The following is a 15,735-nucleotide window of genomic DNA, read 5'->3' as shown; positions in this document are numbered from 1 at the left end:
ATTCTGGTGCAAGGTAGACTAGAGACGACACCGCTGGAAGCCAGCAGGTCCCTTAGAAGGTGGTTGTAAACCAACAAGAGATTGGGGACTGAATAAGAGAGACGGTAGTGGGGATGGAAAGAAGTAGGTGGATTTAAGAGCTATTTGGAAGATAGAATTGACAGGACTTAGGGATTAATTGGATCCCCCCCCTTGAGTCTGACACACTAAAAATGGGGCCATAAAATGAAAAATAAATTATCAAGGTGGCCATTGTTTTTCTGGAAGATGTATTCTTTCTCCCTTGATCTAAGTCCTCACAAAGAAAGTAAAGAAATGATACCAAACATACACTGGATTCCTACTGTGTTCCAGGCCTTGTACGAGGCACTAGGTTGGAGCCCAAAGAACGGGTACCCAAGTCAGATGGAGAAGGACTTCCAAGAGATGTGGAGCTGAGTCTCATAGGTGCAGGGGCTTTGCTGTTGAGATGATAGGGCAAAGAGCATGGCTATCTGCCTTGTGTACCAGAGGGACAGAGGTGTCATTGACCGAGCAGGAATGTCAGAGAACTACCCGGTTTGGGGTGCCCAGTGATGCAGGGGGATGACTTCCACACTGGCAGCAGGAAGAATGCAGACCTGGAGCCAGTGTGTGGGGTCGAATCCAGGCTTCTGTGTGACCTGCAAGTTTCTTATCTTCCCTGTGCCAGATCTCCTCTTCTGTAAAGCAGGGCTAGTAATGGTGCCTCCCTTGCAGGGTTGCTGAGAGAATTAAACCGGATGAAGTCCTAGGCACAGTTGCCTGTTCATAGTAAGCACTCAAGTGATGTTAACTACTACTATGGCGGAAGCCCAGAGGAAGGAGCCCTTGGTTGTAACCAAGGTTGGGAAAGGCTTCAGAGAGGAGGTGGCATTAAAATTGGGTCTTGGGGAAGAGGAAAAAAATGGGTCTTGAGGCCTGAGTAGATGTTCACTGAGGGAAGGAGCGGGTGAGAGGTAATTCGGGGAGCAGAACCAGCACAGTAAAGAGATCATTTTATTTTATTGTTTCGGCCATGCGACCTGTGGGATCTTAGCTCCCCGACCAGGGATCGAACCCGCAGCCCCTGTAGTGGAAGCACAGAGTCTTAACCACTGGACCACCAGGGAAGTCACTACAATAAGAGATCTTTTGAGGGGATGGCAAATTGAATCATGTTACCCCAGCACTGGCTCTGGAAGCAAGGAAGTAGATGGGAGGGACCATGATGGGAAGGGCTCTGAGTTTGGACTTTATGAGTTGGTGCTGGGAACTTATTAAAGGGTTTTCAGCAGAGGACTGGCATGATCATATTTGTGTTTTTAAAAGATGATCCTGATGGCATTGTGTATAGAAGACGAAGTGCGTTAACCCAAGCATTAATTGTACCACACTTGCCACTCCTGCCCCCTCTAGGGTCACTGTCTTCTAGTGTATTTTATAAAGAGTGAGTTTATCTCACGTCTCTTCCTGAGTCATCTACTTAGCGGCTGTTTCTCCAAATTTCACGTACCTCTCCACTTCTCCCAACACCACCGCGGGCTCCGCTTGAGGTCCCAATCACGTAATGGAACCAGGGCTGGGTCCTCTTCAGAAAATGGGCCACATAGGAGAGGCCACACTCACCTTTATTGTCCCATCCCAGAATGCCCCACCCTGCACAGGATGTGTTCAGGGCGGGGACAAAGCCCCCAGGCGTGCTAATTATAAGGTATCTGTGGGCTCCCCTCACTTATTTGTATAAATTTAACATTTACTCATATCCTTCTGCATGTTTCTTCCACGTTTACAGTTAGAAGACTTCCAAGCAGCCCCTGGTAGCAGTTTTTAGGTTTTCATCTGCTGGCTGGCTGTTCAACACGTGACACTGTGAACGAGGTCATTTCTCAACCTGGTCTGACAACAGACTTTCTGAAAGGGTTGGGGTAACAGAAGGGGATTTGAACACTGGAGAGAAAAACTAAAATCCGCCTGCTAAACATATTCATCCTCAATACCCCAGAGTAAGAAACAAAAAGAATTCAATGATTAGCTTAGGGACAAACCCAGTTCCTTGCGTTGCTCTCCTGTCTTGAGGTCTGTCTTCCCTCTCTCTCCCAAGAGACATGCCTTCCTCAGGCCTCCCCAGGGCCAATCAACAACCGTAAGGCCTATGAGCTGCTATTGCCTGAAAACTCGACCAAGACAACCCCTGGTGCATGGTAACCCATAGCCACATTCTTCTGAAACCTGAGTTACTCTGGTTCGGTCTGCCATCATGAGAGGTGGGCACTATGTAACAGAGAAGGCCCCTGAGGGCTTTTCAGTAGAGGAATCCATCAGAATGTGCCCACTTATCCTTCAGAAAGCTATTACAGTGCCCCTTCTCCAGGAAGCCTGCCTTGAGTCCAGGCCCAGCCAGGAGACAGGGTCACCATGCATGGAGGAGAATATGCTTATCACACATCACATGCTGTGCCCTGAATGTTCCATGCATGTTCCATTTAGTCCTCCTGGTACCTTGTGAAGAAAGTACTATTACAATTCCCACTTTTGAGAAGAGAAAACAGCCTTAGGTTTCTATATTCATTTCTTACTGCTGCGGTAGCAAATCACCACAACCTTGCTGGCCTAAAACAACATACATTTATTATCTTGCAGTTCTGGAGGTCAGAAGTCTGCAGTGGGTTTCACTGGGCTAAAACCAAGGTGTAGAAAGGTCTTCGTTCCTTCTGGAGGCTGTAGGGAGAATCCGTTTCCTTGTCTTTTTTAGTATCTGGAGGCAGCCTACGTTCCTTGGCTTGCGGCCTCTTCTTGCATCTTCAAAGCCAGCGGTCTAGCCTCTTCAAATCTTTCTGGCTCTGAATTCTGTTTCCATCATCACGTCTCTTTTGCTGACTCTGACCCTCCTGCCTCCTCTTATGCAGCCTCTTGTGATTACTTTGAGCCCACTCGGATAATCCGAGATAATCTCCCGATTTTGAGATCCTTAATCACATCTTTGAAGTCCTTCTTGCCATGTAAGGTAACATATTCACAAGTCCCAGAGATTAGGACATAGATGTCTTTGGTGGCCATTAATCTGCTTACTACAGGTTGTGTAAGTAGTAGAACCAGGATTCAAATGTAGGCTCAGCTCTAACTCCCAAGCCAGTACCTTTACCTACCACTATAGTGAAAGGGAAGAGAAACAAAGGAGACATTATCCCTCATGGTGGTGGGAGGAGAGGGCGGAGCCCGGTCCAAATGGACCCACCATGGATGACTGGTTAAATATGGAACTCCGGGCCAACCTGAGTTATAGAAACCCTTCCACCTTGAAAGTTAAAGCATCCATGCATTTACTTAACAGATCTTTATTGAGCACCTAGTGTGTGTCAGACACTGTTCTAAGCACCAGGATTCTCTAGCAGTGAACAGCTCAGTCCCAAATCTTTGCCCTCATGGAGGTCCTTCTAGTGAGCTGTGTTAGTTTCCTAGAGCTGCCATAGCAAGTGGTCACCAACTCAGTGGTTTCCAACAATGCAGATTTATTCTCTCACAGTTCTGGAGGCTGGAAATCCAAAATCAAGTTGTTAGCAGGGCCACGTTCCCTCTGAAGGCTGGAGGGGTGAAACCTTCCTCTCCTCTTCCAGCTTCTGGTGGCTCCTGGCGTTTCTTGGCTCTGGCAGCATATCTCCAACCTCTGCCTCCATCTTTATGTGGCCTTAAATGTCCTTCTCCTCTCTCTTGGCAAAACACTAGTCATTGAACACCTTAAATCCAGGACGATTTCATCTTGAGATCCTTAACTAATTACATCTGCAAAGGCCCTATTTCCAAATAAGGTCACATTCTGAGGTTCCGGGTGGATGTGAATTGTGGGAACCACATTATTCGACCCACTACATGAGGGAAGATGGACAATGTGAAAATAAAGAAGGAAATAGCATGTCAAATGCAATCACTATTAGGAAGAAAAATAAAGCCAGGAGGGGGTAGGGCATGCTGACTGGAGGCAGGGGAGGTTAGTTTCAACCAGAGGATCCTGGAAAGCCTCACGGAGAAGGGGACAGCTGAGCCAAGACCCAAAGGAGCACACTGCACTTTGGGGATGTCCCCCTTCGTAGGCTGTGGCCTCATCTAGCCGCGTGGCCGGGAAGACAGTTTGAGGTGAAAGGTGGTTCTCATTCTGCATCTGTCCCTCCTTTCCTTCCAATCCGGGATGTGTCCTCGTGCCTGAAGTCTGTGCAGTGACACTCCTTTATGGTCCAGTGCAGCTCTAATGGCAGCGATCATCATAATAATGGGGTTTGGGGGTGGCCCCTCCTCCTTGTGTGAGGACCCCATTGTGCCAACTAATTGTGTAGAAGCAAGTAGGACAGCTGTCTGTGGGGTGGAAGCAGTGGGGAGCAGAGAGGATATGTTATTCGGGCCTGGGGGCATCACTGAATTACCCTGGCAGAGGCCAAACCCGTGCATCTGGGTTACCGCAGATGCTGAAAGGGATTTGGGGGCCTTCTCACGCTGGGAGGGGCGGGTCTTGGGTGGACATGAATCCCCTGGGTTCTTCATCATCTTTGTCAGCTGTTAGAAGAGCTGGGAATGTTTCAAAGCAGAAGGTGAAGAGGGGTTGAAACTATGAAGGCGCCCAGCTCTTTGCGCCTGGACAGCTGACGGTGGCTGGCACAGGGAGAATGCTTACCGTACTCAGAAGCCAGTTTTGTTTGGTCCAACCTCAGCCTCCAAACTACTTATCCTCGCATCTCTTTAATTGATGTAGCCTGACTCAAGCAGGTACCATTAGGAACACCCCTTTTAGTAAATATATGTTTTAATGGAATAGATTTGTTTTTTTGAAATGACCTTATCTCAGGCAGCAAGCACTTTTGTAAGTATGTATCGATTGGCTTTTAAAAATTCCTCAAATGTTTTCACTTGTCTTGGTGACCTAGTACTTGTCCTGTTCCCAGCAACTCCTCCACATTCAAACAGATGTTCCTATCTTCATTGGAAGCCTTCCTGCCAGTCTTTTGTGTTTTTGCTCTTGTGATGTTTTGTAACATTTGGGCACTTGTATCCCGCTCTATGGAGAGTGGACCATTTCTGAAATGCCCCATGTGGGATTCAATATTGCTCTCTGGAAGATGGGGTTGTTACCGCTGCCAGCTGTTTACTGGTGGGGAAACTGAGGTCCTAAGAGGCTAAGGAATGTGCTCCCCGTTACAGAACAAATGTGTGGGAGAGCAGTTTGGAACCCAGATCTTCCTGACTCAAGAGGCATCATTTTCCCATCTTTATTTCCTTGCTACCTATTTTTTACGAATGCCTCCCTTAAATTCTTCAGTTCAGGGTTTGCATTTGGAAATTAAATCACCAACTTTTAGTGCACTCATCACTCACCAAAGAACCACATGGGGTGAAGGCCACAAATCCCTTTTGTGTGAGTGTTTCAGTCTGCAGATGTGTTTTACGTGTGCTAAATAGCTCCAAGTTTCAAGACAAAGGTTGGTTTTCCACCACGCCAGTTAACTGGCCAGCCCAGTGAACAAAAATCAATGAAACAACTTATGCTGGTATCATGGAGACATAGACAAGAATTTAGTCACTTGAAAATTTAATTCTTAATCCAAGTTAGCTAACGCTTGTTGAATACCAGGCCAGATACTAGGCCCTGGGGAAACAAAAATGAATGAGGATCTGCCTTGGAGAAGCTCACAGGTTAGTGTGGGAAGCAGGCACTGACCAAATAATTTCAATATGCTGTGGAAAGTGCTCTCATAGCTGGAGCTCAAGGCATAGGGAGACCCCAAGAACCCTTGGGAGGAGGAGGGTTGTGATTAAGAAACTTCCAAGGGGCTTCCCTGGTGGCACAGTGGTTAAGAATCTGCCTGCCAATGCGGGGTACATGGGTTCGAGCCCTGGTCCGGGAAGATCCCACATGCCACAGAGCAACTAAGCCCGTGCGCCACAACTACTGAGCCTGCGCTCTAGAGCCCGCGAGCCACAACTACTGAGCCCGCGAGCCACAACTACTGAAGCCTGCACACGTGGAGCCCATGCTCTGCGACAAGAGAAGCCACCACAATGAGAAGACTGCACACTGCAACGAAGAGTAGCCCCAGCTCGCTGCAACTAGAGAAAGCCCGTGTGCAGCAACAAAGACCCAACACAGCCAAAAATAAATAAAAATAAAATAAATAAATTTATTAAAAAAAAAAAAGAAACTTCCAAGAAGCCGTGAGCTGTGTCTGCCTCCTTACATGGAAAAGGCAGGCTGATTGTTGACCTGGTGTACGTAGGCAACGCAGAAGGCTGTCTGGTTACGCCTATTGCCCAGATCCCTCCTGCATCTCTATGATTTTGTGTGTGTGTTTGGCTTATGTCATCCAAACCTTTTACCTAAATTCTGTTTCACTTGCCTGTGTAATAAATATAATAACAACTATTATACTAATATTTACTGAGGCACTCTTGGAAGCCTCAGTTAAATAGATGTACGTTTTTGAAACAACTCCATGAAATAGAAACCATTATTATCTGCGTTTCTGCAGTTGGAAAGCTGGAGACACAAGTGTGAGGGCATGGGATTTGCCCAAGGTCACCAGCTTGTAACTGGCAGACCCACTCTACTCTCCCCTTCCTTCACTGAAGTCTAGCCAGTCTGGTCTTTAATCAGTTCCTTGCAGAGACCAAGCTTTCAGTGAACTCAGGGTCTTGGCACATGCTGTTCCTTCTGCCTGGAATGCTGTTCCCACTACTCTTGATGTGGCTAGATTGTTTTCATCCTTGAAATCTGAGCTGAAACGCCATCTTTCTTGACCAGCCTATCTAAAGTAGTTCCTTCCTGCTATATTTTTGATTTCTGCAGAAGACTTACCTCAGTTTGAAACTATTTAAATTATTGTCTGCTTATTTGGTTTTTGTCCGTGTGCCTCACCAGAATATAAGCTCATTAAGAGGGAAGCTTTAACTGGCTTAGGCATTCATGTGTCCCCAGTGCCCAGTGTTTGATGTCTGGTGGGCACTCAGACAATATTTGTAGAAGGAATACTAGATATGGCACTAGGCCCTGGGGGTGCCATGGTGAATAAGGTTGGCCTTTTCCTTGGGGATCTTATAGTCTGGTCAGAGAGACAGGCAATCAGCAACCAATGCGTTGTGCTATATATACCAGGAACATTTGTAAGGTGCCCATGGGGACACAGAGGAGGGCACGACTGCTTTGCCTGGAGGCTGGGCAGACATGGAAGAGGTGACATTGAACTAGGAACACCATTTCACCAGTATTGCAGGCCCTGGGGCATTCTGCACATGCCAGGAAGAGCTGGGCAGGTTTCACTGCATGTGTTTATTAAGTAACTGCTCTCTGTGAGGCACCACGTACTAGATATTAGAGACCGATGTTTTTAGGAGCTTGTAGGCTAAATAGAGAGACAGACTTATCAACCCATGATTGCCTGGGGATGAGTTTGGAGAGGAAAGCAGGAGCTCGATCATGGTATTGGGTACTGAGATGAGTGTGGAAATGTGTGTTCTAGGCCCCCGGTCATGAAAGTGATGTAGGTAGAGGCGTTTGCTGTAAGTGAAAGGGTGCCACTGAGGGTTCCTAAGTAGGAAGTGATGTGATCAGTTCTGTCCTTGAGAATACCTAGATGTTGTTGTGGAGGCTGACTGAAGGCAGGGAGGAGGGAGGCCCATCAGAAGGCTGCTGCAGGAGCCTAGGTGAGAAGTGATGGGTGAGGGCGGACTGCAGGAGATAGTATAGAGAAATGCTTGGAATTAATAGGTCACAATCAACTAGTATGAGAGATGAGAAAAAAAGAGACAAAAAAGGCCCAAAGTTTTCTAATTTGATCTTCCGTTTGGATTATTACTCATTAACAGATCAGGCAGTGTTTCCCAATGTGCATGGCTAGAACTTCTAATTCCTCAACAAAAAAGTTGGAAGATGGTGCATCATCCGTTTCTGTCTTGGAAAGTTACAAAGCACACAGGCATATTCAAGGCTCTGAGAAGTCCTGCGATAGAGAAGACCATTAATTTTATTTAACTAGTGTTTCCCAAATTTCTTGACCCTCCTTTAACACTAACACCTAAAACAACCCGAAGAACACACTTCGAGAAATGCTGAGAAGTGGAATAAAACCTATATTTTCCCGTAGGGCCCAAGCTCTGGGAGGACATATTTACTTTTATCTTGGCATTTATGACATTGCTATCCCGGAAACCTTTGAAAATTTTGAGGCATTGGCACAGTAGTAAGAGTATGGATACTAGTGCCAGACTGCTGAGATTCATAGCATGCTAACCTCTCTGTGCCTCAGTTTCCTCATCTTTGAAATGGAGCCGATAACAATAATACCTACTTCCTGAGGTGGTTGTAGGATCAACGAGTTAAGTCCCGGAAAGTCTAGAAACAGTGCCTGGCCCCTGGGGAGGGCTCAGTGAGTGAGAGCCCTTATGAGGGGCATTACAGGGTAGGAGATGAGACCATGACTCTGAAGCTGCACTGCCTAGTTTGGTATCTCAGCTGCTCTGCTTCCTAACTCTGTGACCTTGGGAAAACAATATGGAGCCTTCCGTGCCTCAGTTTTCCCCAGCTGTAAAGCAGGGAAATTTGTTGTACCTACTTCATAGCTTTGTGAAGAATAAGTGAATCAAATCACGTGAAAGAACGTCTCCTGGCAGGTGAGGTGTTTTCACTTAAAAAAAAAAAAATCTTCTAAATTGTCTCTGTTATTAGCATCATTTTCTTATGTAGATTGGATCTTCATCACTGGAGCTGAAATTCAATTTTTCAGCTTTCCCGGCAAGTTATTTTGGTCTCGTATTTTGGCATCCCCCTTGGCTGACTCTGGAGGCCTGCAATTCAGAGTTTAGTTTTTCACAGTGACTTCCAATTCTTTTCAGTTGAGATTGGTTTCCCCATCTTGTGGACTGACAGTGTTAATGAAAGCCCCCTGATTCTGGGGACCACCTGGCCCTTCCTCTGGACTCCGTGCCTTTCCGAAAAATGCGGACAGCTGTTTCAAATCACTTAGCAGAAGACCTTTGCTCTTGTGGCAAAAATCTACCCACAGGATGGACACAGTCTCCTGTTTCCTGAGAGAGAGGCTGGATTGTTTCCTTGTTAAAAGTTTTCTGATATTATATCAGTAGAGAATCTTTGGAACAGGTCACACCACCCTTCCCATTCAAGCCAATTACCTGATATTTAGTTATCAGTTTAGTTCAGGGACCCTCTGCTCTTGTGAACAATTAGATTAGAAGATGCTGATGAAATCCGAGTGGCAGGAAGTAGAAGTTACATTTCTGAGTTCAGAGTTTCTATTTCAAGGTTGAGTAAGTGCTAAATTCTTACCTAGAGATTCTAGCCTAAAAGAGTCAGATTCTCAGGGTCCCCCAGCCCATCCCATGGGCATTTCACCTGCCTGGAAACTTCAGCTCATTTCCAGAGATGGGTCTCCCTGTTCTTTATGTTGGCATGAAAACAATAATTTAAGCCATCCCCATTAAAAAAATAGAAATACTGTATAAATACAATACTGTAATAATAAATTTAAAAGTCGATCCAGCTGGGCACTGTTCCCAGACTACCAGCTGAGCAAAAACACAAATAAGTAAAGAAGAAAAACTGCTATATGATGCAAATGGCTTCAATCTCATCGTTTTCTGCTACTCTTATATTGCAAACAGATAGAACTGAAGTTACATTACAGATAAACAGGTTTTGTGGGCTAACCTGGAGACCTAATCACTGTTTATAACATTATTTCTGTGGGGAGAAAAGTGTTTTCCATATTACAAACAGATGGTTTGCAAGCAAATTTTTGGAACACAATAGATTTGTGAGTTGGGGGCCTCCTGGAATTTTAACCTCTAGTTGGATGTTTTGTATTCAGGGCTAGTGATGTGTGAAAATTCGAGGCCTCTCAGATTCCCCCCCCCCCCGCCCCTGTTTTCCTCCCAAATCCTTGCTCCCCTCTTCATCCTGGATGCTCTGTCTCACCTTCTCTATTCATCTGTTCCTGGGGTCCTCGTCTCTGTCACCTCATCCTGGCACAGCCCCACTCTCCAACCACTGTTGGGGCCCCAGGAAGCCAGGAGGAACTCTAAATGTCATTGTTTTTGTGCACCTTATTAAATGGCAGTTAGGGCTCACAGGAGGCCCTGCAGCCAAGGGGCCAAGCGTGTGGCTCTGAAACCAGACTTAAGCCACTTGGAGCTGTGCACCCTTGGCACGTTATTGCACCTCTCTGAGCCTCCGTTTCACCCCTGTAGAATGAGGTGGTTGTGAGGACTAATAGGGGAAGACTAACTGTAAACACTCAGAACAGTGCCAGGCACGGGGCAGTGTTCCTTCCAGGCAGGTACATGGTGGGGTAGTTACTCAGGGACATCAGGGTTTAGACAGATTTCCACAGACTCAGGAAGCAAACCCACTGTATGCAAATACTTTCTGAATTCCAAACAGCAAACTTAGAAACAAGTGTCTGGAATCTCCCTGTTCGTGAGTCGGGGCCGGGGTAGGTTTTGAATGAACGTTATGAGTTAGGGGTCTGGGAGGGTTGGTCCACATACTTGAATAGTTTGAGTGACAATCTCAAACTCTTATTATTTTGAATAGATTAAGCTCTACAGCAGATTTTATGAACAAGCCTGTTAAGTAGTTTCATTCACTAAATTGCATCCACGGTTCTTTCACCTAGCAAAGGTTTTTTTAAATTAACTTTTGGGTTTTGGGGTTTTTTTTTCTTCAGGCAGTTTTTCTCTTTGCATTTGAGCTGGCTCTGTTTCCTAATTTGCAAGTAGGCTAGTGTCTGCACATTGGCCTTATTTTGTAGGCAAGAGAGCTAGCTGGAAATAAGGACTAGAAAAATAAAATATTGGTTGGGAGGCTTAGGACTTTTAGAGAGATCCTCCGTAGAGAGTGGGGCAATAACATAAGATAAGAAAAGCAAACATATCTCTGCCATTTTTTTCCAGAATGCGCTCATTCTAATTTGAATCCCATTTTCCTCCTATCTGTGGCCTGAAGAAATTGTAATGAAGCCAGTTAAGAAATCAGCCTATTTGAGAGTGTTTCATTGAGGATCAGCCTCACCGAGAGTCGAGTCTGACAATGAGATTTTAATTTTATTTGGGCAAAGGCTTAACTGTCTATGCACTTGACCGTTGCTTTCGTGGATGTATAGGAATGAGAGTGATGGCTTTCAAAAGAGACCATTTCAAAGTAACTGGTTTTGTTTACTAAAACGTGGGAGCTGTAAGATCTGTTCCCCCTCCTGAAGAAATTTGTGTGGGTAACGTGCTGTCGTGAAGATTTTATAATCTGCAGTACTGGAGAAGTAATAAGATATTGTTGTTGGTTGACCATCTGGTTATACATTCTTGGTGTCACGGTTTGCTTTTTTATTTTTTTATTTTTATTTTACAGCTGGTGAGAAGCAAGGAATGAGAGTTTAGAAATCTCAGAGGTGTTTTATAAACCAGGAATTTATGTTTAGTTGCTTAACATGGTTAAATTTTGTTTTCACCTTATACAAAATAGGAATTGAAATGTCCATTATATGTGTGTGTGTATATATATATATATATATATATATATTTTTTTTTTTTTTTTTTTTTTTCCCCCCAGAAGACAAACTGAATGCCTCAACTTCTAATTTGTTGCCTCTCTGGCCCCAGATTCAAACTTTTTGCTTACATTAAAGATAGTCTCTTGACTGCAAGTACAAGTCAGACATAAATCATAAGGAAACTCTAGAAAGAAAAATCACCTACAGAAAGGACCTATAGAGATTTCATGTTTCATCCATTCATTCAAAAATATTTATTGAAACCCTAGTATTTGCATACCATGCTGCCAGACACTGAAGGATTTATGGAAGAAATATTAAAGACATTCTCCCTTCCTTTGAGGATCTTACAGCTTACTTGGGGGGAAATGACATAGACATATGAAACAGTTAAGTTGTAATTCAAGGCAGCATATGATTAAATACCCAAATGTGTGGTGCTGACAAGAGATGCCATAGGAGTTCAGAAAAGGGAGTGATAATTCAGTGGCACTACCGTTTTCTGCCTACAAATTGGCAAATTATAGCACTATTTGTATGAAATATTTTACACTTGTTTTTTTGGCAGCCTTAGGCCTTGACTCCCAGGCAGTATTAAGAGCCTACAAAAATATTTGTACTCCAGTCTCTCTAGAACTGACTTTTTTCTTTTATTTTTGCCTTTTTTTTTTTTTTTTTGCCTTTTTTTAGGCAGAGGAAGTGCTTTATTATACAAACCAGAAGGCCTCTGAGAGGCAGGTAGTTTTTGACAGTCATCATCACTTTCAAATACAAAATAGGAAACCAACCTCATCATTCCCTGTGTTTCAATCCAGCCGTACATGTGCCTCCATCACAAACTCTCCCTGATGTTGAAAGGAGGTTTAATTTGAACTTAATGTCCGTGATGGACGAGCTAGCCATCAAGGGTCAGGTAAATTTATGGCTTTGGAGAATTGCTGATGAAAATCCCCACGGTCATGAGAAGGAGAAGGAACTGACACAGGTGGAGGAGAGTTTGGACGCAGATGTGCTCCCTGTAAGCAGGGTTCCCCAAGATGTTAGAATATGATGACACACTGAAAGTATTGCACTTGGGGGTGGTGGTTAATGAAACTCGCTGGCTTCCTGTTCTATTTTTGTCATATTCAAATTAGCTCAGCGCTCAAAGATGAAGCCATGGGGCCTAAATTCTTAAGAATTAAAAAAAGAGAGAGAAGAGGAAGAAGAAGAAATAAAATGCTTGTGAAGTCAAGTACACTGTTTGGGACCACACCTCACTCCACTTACATCCTTTCAGGGACTCCCCAGAGCTGAATGTGGTTATTATTTAGTTGCTTTTCAATCTCACATGATTCATGAATTTTCAGTTTTTTTTTAAAACTTACTGTCACTAGTTCTCCTCCACCCCTTCGTTTTAACCTTGGGCCTTGAGGAGGCAGAGGTAACAGATGTTTTGTTCTTTCCTTGATACCATTCAGGGGATGTCTGTGGGGCCCAACACCATTCGGAAATCACACGGCCCTTGGTGTTCATTCTTCTTGTTAAGTTGGCGGCCCTCCTGGTGAGGCAAGAGTTCCCAAGTTCGCATGACCCAGAGTGACCGAGACAGGCATCAAGCAAAGCAGTGATCTCACCTTTCAGCTTATGATGGTGTTTATCAAAGTAGTTGGCCCTGACCACAGCTTAAGATTTATTTGGGGGCATCCTCTGAGCTGGCCGACTTGGCAAAGTGGCCCTGGCAAATGTTTTACCCAGTATCTTTTGATATAATTTGGTATCTGTCAAAATAAATGTTGTGTAGCAGATGGTTCTGGAATGTCTTATCAAATTCTTGGGAAGACTCTGCCCTTGCAATATGTTTATTTGATTATCATACTGCAAAGCACAAAATGGTCGCTTTAATTTTTTTTTTTTTAACAACAACAAAAGTTACACAATGGGTTGATATTCTAGAAATGAATCGCAAACCTAAAATGTATACAATGTGTAAACCCTTTCTTGAGCTGTTCTGTACTAGGTTTTTCTAGAAGGGGGCTCTTTAATTGTAGAATGCAGGAGAAGCTGTGTTTTGGATGTATTTGGCAATGTTATCTTGAGAGATGGCTCAGGAGTCTAAGTTCAACATGTCCACATTTGTTCTCTGCTCTGAGACATGATGGAAAAAATGCTCTGCTGGTTTCCTGTTGCTTTTCATGGTTTTAGCATCATGTTCTTATTCTTTCTTGAAATCAGTAATCCACTATACAAAGCCTGGCATTTTGAACCAAAGCCAAGTATGAGAAAGTTTTAACTGAGGCATGTGTGCTGCTTTGCCGCTACCCCCCTTTTTTTCTTTTTTGATAGGTGTACTTTTAAAGAAGATTGTGGGCATTTAAAGAACTCAGAAAACTGGCTGGATATTTCATCTGGAGCTAAAAAGTGCCCTCAAATTTACCTATTTCGAAGCAGTAAAGATAAGGTAAGAGGAAAGATTTTTTTTAAATTTATTTATTTATTTATTTTTGGCTGTGTTGGGTCTTCGTTTCTGTGCGAGGGCTTTCTCTAGTTGTGGCAAGCGGGGGCCGCTCTTCATCGCGGTGCGCAGGCCTCTCACTATCGCGGCCTCTCCCGTTGCGGAGCACAGGCTCCAGACGCGCAGGCTCAGTAATTGTGGCTCACGGGCCCAGTTGCTCCGCGGCATGTGGGATCTTCCCAGACCAGGGCTCGAACCCGTGTCCCCTGCATTGGCAGGCAGATTCTAAACCACTGCGCCACCAGGGAAGCCCCGAGGAAAGATTTTTAATTGGTCTCTACTGTCTCATTTTACACAACTGACGCCAACTTCCTTCTGTGTGTAAAATATCCATTAACGATCAAATAAGCTTAGTTATGAGAGTCCACTCATTTAGTTAACTGATACTTAGTGCCCACCAGCTGCCATACACTCTGCAAGGTGATGGGGAGGTAGCAGAGAATAAGACACATCATGGGTCTGCCCTCATGGAGTTTGTCATCTTATGCAGCTAAAGATGACCTTTATTTGTTGAAATTAAGGAAAAGATGGACTACTAATGTCGCAGAAAAACACATTGATAGGGACTTCCCTGGTGGTCCAGTGGTTAAGACTTTGCCTTCCAATGCAGGAGGTGCGGGTTCAATCCCTGGTCGGGGAGCTGAGATCCCACATGCCTCGTGGCCAAAAAACCAAAACGTAAAACAGAAGCAGTATTGTAACAAATTCAATAAAGACTTTAAAAATGGTCCACATCAAAAAAAAAAAAAAATCTTAAAAAAAAACAAACCACATTGATTGAGAAAAAAATAAGTTCAGATTCATGGTCAAGATTCCTTAAATGTGTCTTAAGTGTCGAATTTTGTTGTTTTATGGTTTCTTTTCCTGATGTGTTCAGACTTCTCTTGACAACTGTCTTATGTGCATGGCTTCAGGCGATGTTGATAGAGAGGGAGAGAAAGCAATGTGGGCAGTGAATATCGCAAGGGGGGTGTTCCTTGGAAAGTCCGTGGGCTCTTGCTATGGCAGTACCGCCATAGGCAGCACATCAGCCCTGTCATTGGATGAGAGAAAGGTAGCAACGTGAGCATATTCAGGCATTTTCTGATTCACATACCAACTGCGCCCCATGGGAGAATGGAATTCCTGCCTTGCAATCTCAGTGGCTGGAAGGAGACATTTTCTCCCTAATTACATCTCTTGTATTATGGATAACTGTACAGAATCACCATCAGCAGCCTGACCTGTCTGTTGAGCTCACTCTGTTTTATTTGAATGCCACATTAACAAGGAGATGGGTCACTTTCTCTTTCCCCTTACACTTTGCCATTTCAAATAGCAAGAACCGTACCACTTAAGATGATTTAACATTTAATAAAGGAGAGCCAGAGCATTTAATGAGGGATAAATAATAAAAAGAATCAAGCTTTCAAGTCATAACTGATCAGAACTCATGGATTTCAAGTTATCTGGCTGTTGTCACTTTCTGTTGTCCTCGTGTGGGTGGCAGTGTGGAGGATGGGTGGGGGGGCCAAAAAAAACCTTTCGAAGCCTTCATCCAAGCCTCCATCAGCCCTGCACCAGAATGAATAGATTCTGTGAAAAGGATGCTTAGGCATCTAAGTATAGGTATGGCCAAATTTTTATTTCTCTTATCAGTCTGCAAAATAGCCGACTTTAGTGCTGATAGAGACTGGTAGAAAATACCATGATCATTGAATA

The 15,735-nt window shown here is 44.2% G+C and overlaps 1 protein-coding gene across 2 annotated transcripts in view; it reads left to right on the top strand.

The window, feature by feature from the left end:
- The window catches only part of PLXNC1 (plexin C1), a 322,454-nt gene that overhangs the window by 220,462 nt on the left and 86,257 nt on the right, over positions 1–15,735 (top strand). For both annotated transcript variants that reach the window (XM_061204178.1, XM_061204177.1), the window contains one exon: positions 13,866–13,980. In XM_061204178.1, coding sequence (XP_061060161.1) covers positions 13,866–13,980 — 115 coding nt within the window. The remainder of the gene's footprint in view (positions 1–13,865; positions 13,981–15,735) is intronic.

This window comes from Eubalaena glacialis, chromosome 11, assembly GCF_028564815.1.
Source record: "Eubalaena glacialis isolate mEubGla1 chromosome 11, mEubGla1.1.hap2.+ XY, whole genome shotgun sequence".
In the NCBI taxonomy this organism is placed as follows: Eukaryota; Metazoa; Chordata; class Mammalia; order Artiodactyla; family Balaenidae; genus Eubalaena; species Eubalaena glacialis.
The sequence above is the reverse complement of the archived record's forward strand: the minus strand, read 5'-3'. Positions and strand labels throughout refer to the sequence as shown.